General features: G+C 30.0%; 1 protein-coding gene across 1 annotated transcript; it reads right to left on the bottom strand.

The window, feature by feature from the left end:
- Positions 1-456: 456 nt before the first annotated feature.
- Positions 457-1,696, bottom strand: LOC132727518 (uncharacterized). The gene is made up of 2 exons (XM_060713055.1): positions 1,589-1,696; positions 457-834 (listed from the first exon to the last, which is right to left on the bottom strand). Exons 1-2 carry the CDS (start codon positions 1,646-1,648, stop codon positions 457-459), a joined length of 438 nt encoding a protein of 145 aa, XP_060569038.1. The 5' UTR covers positions 1,649-1,696.
- Positions 1,697-9,965: the final 8,269 nt, after the last annotated feature.

The raw sequence follows: 9,965 nt of genomic DNA, 5'->3' as shown, positions 1-9,965 counted from the left end.
AAGTTTTATCGGTGTGTAAAATATATATCTAAATATCCTCCTGATTTTTTTCAAAATAATATTAAGACGAAATCACTCTTTATATTGTCCATGGAAATCTATTTATGTCTCTCATCCACTTATATAAGATACGTTATTGTCTTTCGTTCGTTTCATAGTCTAATATTAAATATACCACAGTCGCTTTCCGGAAACAATAATTGGAATAAAATACATTTATTATAATTCTTGAATTATTTGTTAATAGATTTCAGTATTATATAAACTCGAGGTCAAAGTGAGTGATCTTGATCACTGCCGCATTTAATTTAGCTTCTAAATTTTATCCACATTATTGGACCAAAATACTTTTGAGTTCACGTTAATTAATTGGAACAAAAACTAATCATCATCACCTGTGAAGAAAAGCCCAAAGGTTTTCCTTTAAGAAAATTGTTCGCTTTAAAAACATTTATTTTATATTGTTCTACAAGCAAAATGACCAAACCAACACGTTTTACTTCGACATGAACCTTCTCTAACAAACCTCGGATTGTACCCGCTCCCTAAATCTCTCCAACCATATTTACAGTTACATGACCAAGGAAGTATTTCACTCTTTTCGGCTATCATTCTTTCTCGGACCCTCTTTAAACTTTGTAATAATCCACTATCTTGAGCGTGTTTAACGGAGGTGAAGCGTTCGGAAATTGGTATAAAGAAATTATCTTCGTTCTGTACCGGTGGCCAATCCAAGCTGGACCTTGTCTGATAAATAGAAGAAGGTCGGAGTTGAGCTACAGTCATCTGGGACATATTCCATACAACCAGCATTCCATACAGTGTAACACTTCCCTGGAAAAAAAATTGCGCCAGATTGTAAGGGAAATATTCATTTATCATTTATTTAGAAATTCTATTCTTTTCTAAATGTAGTTTAAAAATTCAACCTTTGGCTTAACTATCTAACTAATCTTCTAGAACGCAATAATAATAGAAAAATATAATGTAGAGAAATAGTTCTTATAAAATTGGAAAAATAATGTTTCGTTAAAATAGGTATGTATGAATCAAACAATTAAAAACAATTACACATCGGGAAGAAACTATGCAAATATATAACAGAAATTCGACGAATGATGGCTTTGTAAAAGTAAAAATTATAGAAAATAATCTTTGTAACAAAATTAAATTTCAATTTCAAAACAAGTTAAAAAAATATGCAAAAACAATCATTTTAAATATATGTATAGTTGATTTGTATAGTTAGTCTTTACAATATTTTTTTGTAACAAATTTAAGTTTTTTTTAAAAAAATCCAAAACGAGTTTAAAACAACAAATATCTTGATAAAAGTAAGTTGTAATGAGTTTTTTTTGACAAAAGACAATAAATTCCAATTTATATTTTATTGTGTTAAAGGTAAAAAAAAACCTCATTTTCAAAACATTTAACTATCAAAACTTACGCAAGTTGAAAGTCAAAACATTGCTTTTTACCTTCAAGTAGTTAAATAATTAAACTATGATCCGAATTTATATAATTATATTACAGAGACACAAACAGGAATACAACGAAATCACAATATGATAAGTATATAGTTATTTACCAAGTGGAAGTACATATCCTTAAGCCAAATCATAGCACCTAATGCAATTTTCAACTCCATATCTTGATATAGGTCTTCTATTTAAAGCCAATCTATTGACCATTGGAAACTTTATATTGTGGAGAGGCCCCCATAAGGCGAATCAATTACTGTTAATTTGCCGAAAGGTGATGACTGTAAAAATGTATAATGTCAATTTAATTTATATCACAGAGGAGAGACATTATTGCATTTGATGTCACAACTTGAGGCGAAACAAAGCTCTCGATTAGAATTTGCTACGCTGATTTGTTTTACATGTGTATTTAATAAACTTCATGAATGCATTGCGTTATTGTTTTATGTTTAAAGGTAATAGTTTAGCAGCCATAAATATTTATATTAAATTGTATGCTACTCGGAAAATAGAAATTTTAGATAAGCTGGTTTAATTTCTATGAATTAAGCTTTATGATTCTTAAGTTAAGCATGATAAATGTATACAGCAAATTAAATAAACGATAATAAATAAATAAATAAAAAAATAAATGAAAATAGTTACTAAATTGATAACAAATGACTGTATATATTGAATGAATGAATGAATAAATAAATAAATGAATGAATGAATGAATGAATGAATGAGTGAATGAATAAATGAATAATTGAATGAATGAATGAACGGACGGACGGACGGATAAAAGAACAAACGACAAAATGGCAATTAAAACACTTGATTTTGTGCAAGTCTTAGTTCTTAATATTTAGTGCATATTAAACATGTATATTTTTATAAATATAAAAAAAAACATCTTTATAGTAAGTATATATCATGAAAGATAATATTGAAGTGACAAAATAGGACAGACAAGCAAATCTATCTACACCTAACGTTTAAAATAGAGTAACATTACAATATAGATCTTGATAAAAAACACTTTTATTCTAGTCTTTTGTTGTAATTTTAAAATTGCCAGTTAAAATAGCCATTTTTCATATATATTTTACGTACGGATCACATCTTATATGTTTTTTTTCATAAACGCGAATAAATAATACAACAAATAAAGACACATGTTAATGTACGACGTATATTATTTGTATGGCAAGGAGAACCTTATGCGTAAGATGATATAAAATCCAATCATCCCAATTACCTTTACCCGAGTCAAGGCCTCAAATATATAAAACTTTCCAATTTGAGCCTATATACCCGTGGGCAGAAATATAATATCCCCAAAGTACCGTATTGTCATAAATAATTAACTAATTAATTGGTAATAACTTTAAATTCTTTCAACATTTCCGAGATATATGTGTAAACGTATTGGGGCAGCTTCCCACAATACTTGGAATCACAGAATGATCGATTTGATTATCCAGTGTCAAAGGCACAATAAAAATTGCTGAGTTTTTCATTACGAATATTTAAAAGCGCCGTAATTGTGACCTTTACAGTGATAATGTTGCGATTTAGTAAATGCTGTGAAGGCTTGCAGTGTAGTTAACGTTACAATTCAAATAAATCGCGGCATTTCATTAAGAATTAAATTATATATCAAAGATTAAAGCAACTTATATTACCGAAGATGTAGTTCATCGTGGTACTCGCAAGAAAAAAGTCCCACATATTTAAATGATGATTTATTTTTATAAAAAGAAGTAAAACGTTGCACCGTACTTCATGTAAGCGTTGCAATACATTAACATATATTCAAATAAAAATGTAGTGTTTATGATTATACATTGTCAGTCGTTTAAGATATTTCACATTTCTTTATCAGTCGTAGGCTGACACAACAAAACTGATTGCACAATTTTTATATTCATTGTTCTCACAGTATCTACCTTTGGCTGGAATTCAAAGACTTTTAAATTACAGTAACCAATGTACTAAAATAATTTTCAAATCAAAATTGACATTTTGTCTCTTGTTTATCTATTCTGTCACATTTATAAGTATTGTATGGTATCATATGCTGATAAAACGATTCGTACATAGAGCAGATGTATGGTGGCATCTTTCTGCCACCAGATAACCTGATACCTAACTAGTTAATTAAGAGGTTAACTAGTTACGTAACTAGTTAACCTGATACCTAACTAGTTAATTAAGAGGTTAACTAGTTACGTAACTAGTTAACCTGATACCTAACTAGTTAATTAAGAGGTTAACTAGTTACGTAACTAGTTAACCTGATAACTAACTAGTTAATTAAGAGGTTAACTAGTTACGTAACTAGTTAACCTGATACCTAACTAGTTAATTAAGAGGTTAACTAGTTACGTAAGATGCGGTACTTAAACAAATAAGATATGCAAAAGATAATTAAGAAATATACTCAGATATAAATCGTACTTTGTGTATTTCTTTGTTGTAACGCTTTTCAATCTTTTATCATTATATTTTTTCACTATAAAAATAATTATTCTGGAAAATAGGAGATTTAGAGCAAATGAACTGAAAGTTTTCACATAAGTGGTCAATACTTACATCAAATGGAACATTAATCTCGAAAGTATTTCTAGTTCAGTGATGTAAAAAAGGACACTTGAAAAAATCTACTACAAGATGGTTATCCACACATTACTTTTTCTTTAGTTAATTTCTACTTTAAAAACAAGATAAAATACTCTAGAAACTGCATAATATATGAACATTGATAAAATTAAAGATACATCTGCACTCGTCTGTGGAGTTTTTTTACATTGTTCTCTATTTTTTTTCTCATCAAATTTTAGTATAACGTTTTGTTATTTTTTACAATTTCAAGAAAAGAATACGGAAAAAATACTTTCTATGTTTCTATTTTTCATAAGATATTATGAACATTCCTTTTATAATTACAAACTCCCACAATACTTCGTTAGCTGTTATGCTCAGTATCGCGTGTTTCATTTGTACGTGATGACTTATTAATTTCCAGTATGCACGCACATACAATTTTGTGTCTACACTGGATGTATTTTGTCAAGTAAAGGTTTTATTATGAACATCGCTACTTTTCTTTTTGCAACATTTATACGTATAAAACAGAAGATATAATGTTCCATATGTAAGCATGATTGAATGAATGAATGAATTAATTAATTAACGAAACCCTTAAAGTTTGAAGAATAATTAGGAAGAATGCATTTGTTTTCCTAATTGTTTTAGAATTAGTTAAAGAAGAAAAACTATATATATATATATAAAGTAACATTGGGATATTTAAAGGCATACGTTTGTAAGTAATGCGTTACTATTTGTTATCAGATTTTGTCCTATCGTACTGTTGCGATACAACCTTGATATCGATATGTCTGAAACGATTTAATTATTCATTGAAATGATCATTAATAAACATCATGAACTCACCATTGTTTAGCATGAAACAAGTATCTTATCTATCGATTAATTTGATAAAATCGTCCATTGTAAAGTAAGCGCGCTTTTATGAATGCACTGTTTACATCAAGAGCTAATTTAAGTCATATAGTTACGTTGGTAAAAGTTGCTTCGTATATGGACATGCAATGTCTATCGTATATAAACAGAACATATTGTTTTGATAAACATCTTTATATTGCAGAAGCGAATAACTTTTGTCGTCACTTGTTTGCTTTATTATTTATTAGCTGCTGAAGCTTTGGACATGGACAATGTTTTACGCAATCGCAACGTCATTTACAAGGTGTTTTCCAATTGTCAACAAATATGAGTAATATGAGCTTACTTTTTATGCCCCCACAATGTGGGAGCATATAGCGTTGCACTTGTCCGTCCGTCCGTCCGTCAGTCCGTCCGTCCGTCAGTCCGTCAGTCCGTCCGTACGTCCCGAAATCTTGTGAACGCAACTCCTCTTAAACCGGATGGCAGATTTTGCTTAAACTTACAGGGATGAACAACCTTAATGTGTAGATGGTAGTAAAGGAAGGAATTTTCGCTGCGACCAAATTTAACAGAATTATGGCCCTTTGTTGATTTTTTCACTAGATACTATGTAGAAATTTTGTGAACGCAACTCCTCTTAAACCGGATGGCAGATTTTGCTTAAACTTACAGGGATGAACAACCTTAAGGTGTAGATGGTAGTAAAGGAAGGAATTTTTGCTGCGACCAAATTTAACAGAATTATGGCCCTTTGTTGATTTTTTCACTATATACTATGTAGAAATTTTGTGAATGCAACTCCTCTTAAACCGGATGGCAGATTTTGCTTAAACTTACAGGGATGAACAACCTTAAGGTGTAGATGGTAGTAAAGGAAGGAATTTTTGCTGCGACCAAATTTAACAGAATTATGGCCCTTTGTTGATTTTTTCACTATATACTATGTAGAAATTTTGTGAACGCAACTCCTCTTAAACCGGATGGCAGATTTTGCTTAAACTTCCAGGGATGAACAACCTTAATGTGTAGATGGTAGTAAAGGAAGGAATTTTTGCTGCAACCAAATTTAACAGAATTATGGCACTTTGTTGATTTTTTCATTATATACTATATAGAAATTTTGTGAACGCAACTCCTCTTAAACCGGATGGCAGATTTTGCTTAAACTTCCAGGGATTAACAACCTTAATGTGTAGATCGTAGTTAAGGAAGGATTTTTTGCTGCGACCAAATTTAACAGAATTATGGCCCTTTGTTGATTTTTAGTTTTCAACTTGTGGCACATGTAGTCCAAAAAATATTTGTCCTAGAGTCATAAGATTGACAGAACAGTGGCGTGTGGGGGCATCAGTGTCCTATGGACACATTTTCTAGTTCTATCTCAAACTGATATATGCAAGAAATACACTTCGTTTGTTTTGACATAATTTTAGCTTAACACATTTCTTTGTATTTATATAAATATTGTCTGCCACATGTTAATTTTTGTTTTCTGTATTTTTGGCATGCTATCTTAACACCAGTTGACTTTGCTAAAGTGAACACAAAAATCACGTCTATTAAGTGTTATAACGAAAAGGGATTGCTTTATAACACTTTCTTAGTCTCGCTAAGTTTAAATCTAAAATATAATACAACTCATGTTAAGTCTTATATCTATTTGTTTGTAATTATTTGGTACATTGTGTTTTCCGCAATAACCAGCTTGACATTGATATTGCCAAATCATGAATATAACTGATTGACTTTTGTAAAACTAGAAATCGACATTTCTTGACAAAGCTAGTTTGATTGTTAAATGGAAAATGTTCTTTCCATGTCAATTTATAGATTATAAGGTTATAAGCTAGCTATAATAGAAATACCATGACATTGAAGGCAAGTATATTCTACAGTACAGTTACTGTAGTATAGGTAATTTCTTTCTATGGCTAAAGGCATAGTATGCCTAAAAATGCTATATTTCACGAAAATTGTTTTGGTATCTTGTTACAGTTTTCAAAATATACACATTTGGCACATAGATGAACGTTTTGGCTCTTATGCTCTGTTGTCAATTTTGTATTATTATATAAGAGTTAGTATTTTGTATAGAAGTAAAAAAATACTGATTTGTTTACATTTTGCTATCTAAACGACACATTCTTGCACATTCAACGCTACTTTTTCAGCCGTTTAACATCTTAAATGTTCTAAATCCATTATAAGCATATTATTAAACACATGTTAGACATTTCTAAAGAATTTGATAAATATAAGTTCCGTTTGTTTGTGTTTTATATAGAAATGCAGGCCATGTTTTATATACTAAAATTGTATGAAAAGGTTTAAGATTAATTCTGAGACAGACGGATAAAATAACACTTATATTGTCGCCAACCTATCAAAAGAAGGGAAATCAAGATAAATACATAAAATAAACTTGTAGAATAGTGTATTACTTTGATACTCGAATATTTATACCAATAACCAAATCTTACATGACGGCGTTTCTCTAACATTTAAAAGGAAATATTTATAGATAACACCTTTTCACCTTTTGATTGTTACAACTTTTACTGACCTTAATCACCCACGACGTTTGCGTGCGTGTCTGCAGTTTGAAACAAATCGTTATAGCTTATTTATATTAGAAATTTAAAACTGCCTCGACAATGTTCAGATTAAATAGAGAATATTTGTTTAGTTCAGTGTAAGATCGGAATATATTTCACCGAGTGAGCACCAAAAAGTATATTTCACGAGTGGCGCAGCCACGAGTGAAATATGAACTTATGGTGTTCACAAGGTGAAATATATTTCGATCTTACACTAAACTAAACAAATTTTCTTTTTATTATATGCAAAGAAACGTTTTAAAAAGACATTTAACCTAATACTGAATGAAAAGCGCGCCAAATAATAATACAACGTGACGTCATTTACGACGTCACGTCATTAAGTTGGTACCCAGTACTGTGCACGCTGGAATACCACTGAAACAACGTAAGGGGCTTAAATTCAAAACAGTGAAATTATCAAAGTGGTAATTTCACTGTTTGAAACAGTGAAATTACCAGTTTTATATCACTGATATATTTCTATAAACCACCGAAAAGCATGTAATAAAGATATATGACGTGATTCTGTAAATGCCTCTCTCCCAATTATTGAGTCAATCAATTTAATTTAATTTAACAGATACAAGCTTGATCTTTACAGTCTTTTATTACACAATTTAAAAACGTTCATGTGTTATGGCAGACATTTTGAATATAACATTTAAAACAAAAATAAAGTGTTCGGTAATGTAGGTTTTATTACGCAAATCTGACTTATACACAAACAGTAGACTAATAGCAATTGTTTTGTCGTACTAATGACGTCATCATGAACGGCCAGCGGAAACAGAAATAAGAAGAAAAGGAGCATATTTAAATAAGGTTTAATAAAATGAAAAAAATGCTTTCTTCTTCTAGTTCATGTAGTTATAAAGAACTTTTTGGCGGACTCTTACATTTATCAATTGACTTCAACAGTTGTGATTTAAATTCGCACCGAATATAGTTTTAACGATAAAATCGCATGTATCCCACGTAGGTCGTTGTCAGCAAAGGTAAATATTTACTAAACTGTCATTTGTAAATATTCCAATCAATGTCGTATCTTTAAAATTGATATAACTCAAAAATCATATGTTCTTTACTTAAACTTCCTCTGTGCGTTTTGATAAGTAAATAAAAATCAGCAGGCTCTTTCTTTCAATACCTGTATTCATTTTTATATTTACCAACTGGCTACTTAAAATTGGTAACATTCTTCAGCTTTGTTTGAAATTGAACGAAAAATTATCGCGCGCGTGTGTGTGTGTGCGCGCGCGCGTGTGCGTGCGTGTGTGTGTTTATTTTACACAAAACCTTTTTGAGTTCGGTCCAAATTAACAAGAATAATATCCGAACTTATCAAGAACCCTCAGTTTATGATGTTAAATTAGTGTCTAATAAATGATCATTGATGTGTTCAATTGGTATAATGATATAATGTTTAGAATTTCATACATTGTGCATATTAATCAAGTATATATAACAATAATTGCCTACCGACTGCGTAAATGTTGGTGTCAGGAGTTCACTTACCGAAACACGACAGTTTAATTCAGGAACACATACATCTTGCAGTGTTCCATTTTTCAAGATTAATAACCCTACAAGTAATTATTATGTAATTGTTATGTAGGATATGCTTACAATTCTATATGTATGGACAAACAAACATATGCAAGTTTTCTAGTTTTAATCCGGCAGAGTATCTTCTTGAAAGATACTTCTTGTTTATCGTGCATGGTCTTTGTTAAAGTTTACCAACAATACTTCACACACTTAGAGAAATCATTATTTGCAAAAAAAGCCGGATAATATTTTATTATTATTTTATTAATTTTCAAACATGTATAATTACAAAGGAAAACAGTGTTACATAAAACATTTTCAAACATTTTCATCTCGTAAATCTTGTTATTATATATAATATGCAGTTAGTATATCGCAATACATGTGTTTTTCGTACTATTACGAACTATCATATTGCTAATACGACTTTGTAGCTATTGATTAAGAGATGAAATGGTTAAAAATATTTTGGTTATCAAACATGATGATGATACACGTCGAGGATATTGGAAAATATTTTATACATAACTTTAAAAGTGTTTAAATAATCCGTGTAAATCAACAGAAAGTAAATAAAATATTTAATAAAATAGCATTAGATAAATAGATAAGATAAATGGCTTTAATCAGTTTAAAGGGTTTTTAAATATATATCTGTTACAATATTTACAAGCTCATGACAGATTACTAACATGCTGGGAGCATGAAAATGCAGATATTTAAAAAAAAAACCTGTAAGTGGGGGTATTATATGGAAGGTCTTCCGCATTTACCTTACCAATCGTATTTTATCTGTTATCGTTAGAATTTTTTGGTCTATTCAACATGTTTTAATCTTGAAGTTTAGATTTTCAAAATATGTCTGATAAAAAATAAT

Source organism: Ruditapes philippinarum, unplaced genomic scaffold, assembly GCF_026571515.1.
Source record: "Ruditapes philippinarum isolate M1 unplaced genomic scaffold, ASM2657151v2 ctg10658_1_1_1_1, whole genome shotgun sequence".
Taxonomy (NCBI): domain Eukaryota; kingdom Metazoa; phylum Mollusca; class Bivalvia; order Venerida; family Veneridae; genus Ruditapes; species Ruditapes philippinarum.
This window is presented reverse-complemented; position numbering and strand designations above follow the sequence as displayed.

Bases quoted from the DNA above. Each gene is read 5' to 3' on its own strand.
- LOC132727518 (XM_060713055.1), bottom strand. From the start codon at position 1,648: ATGGAGTTGAAAATTGCATTAGGTGCTATGATTTGGCTTAAGGATATG. The intron at 835-1,588 runs GTAAATAACTAT...TTTTTTTTCCAG, and splicing joins AGGATATGTACTTCCACTTG to GGAAGTGTTACACTGTATGG.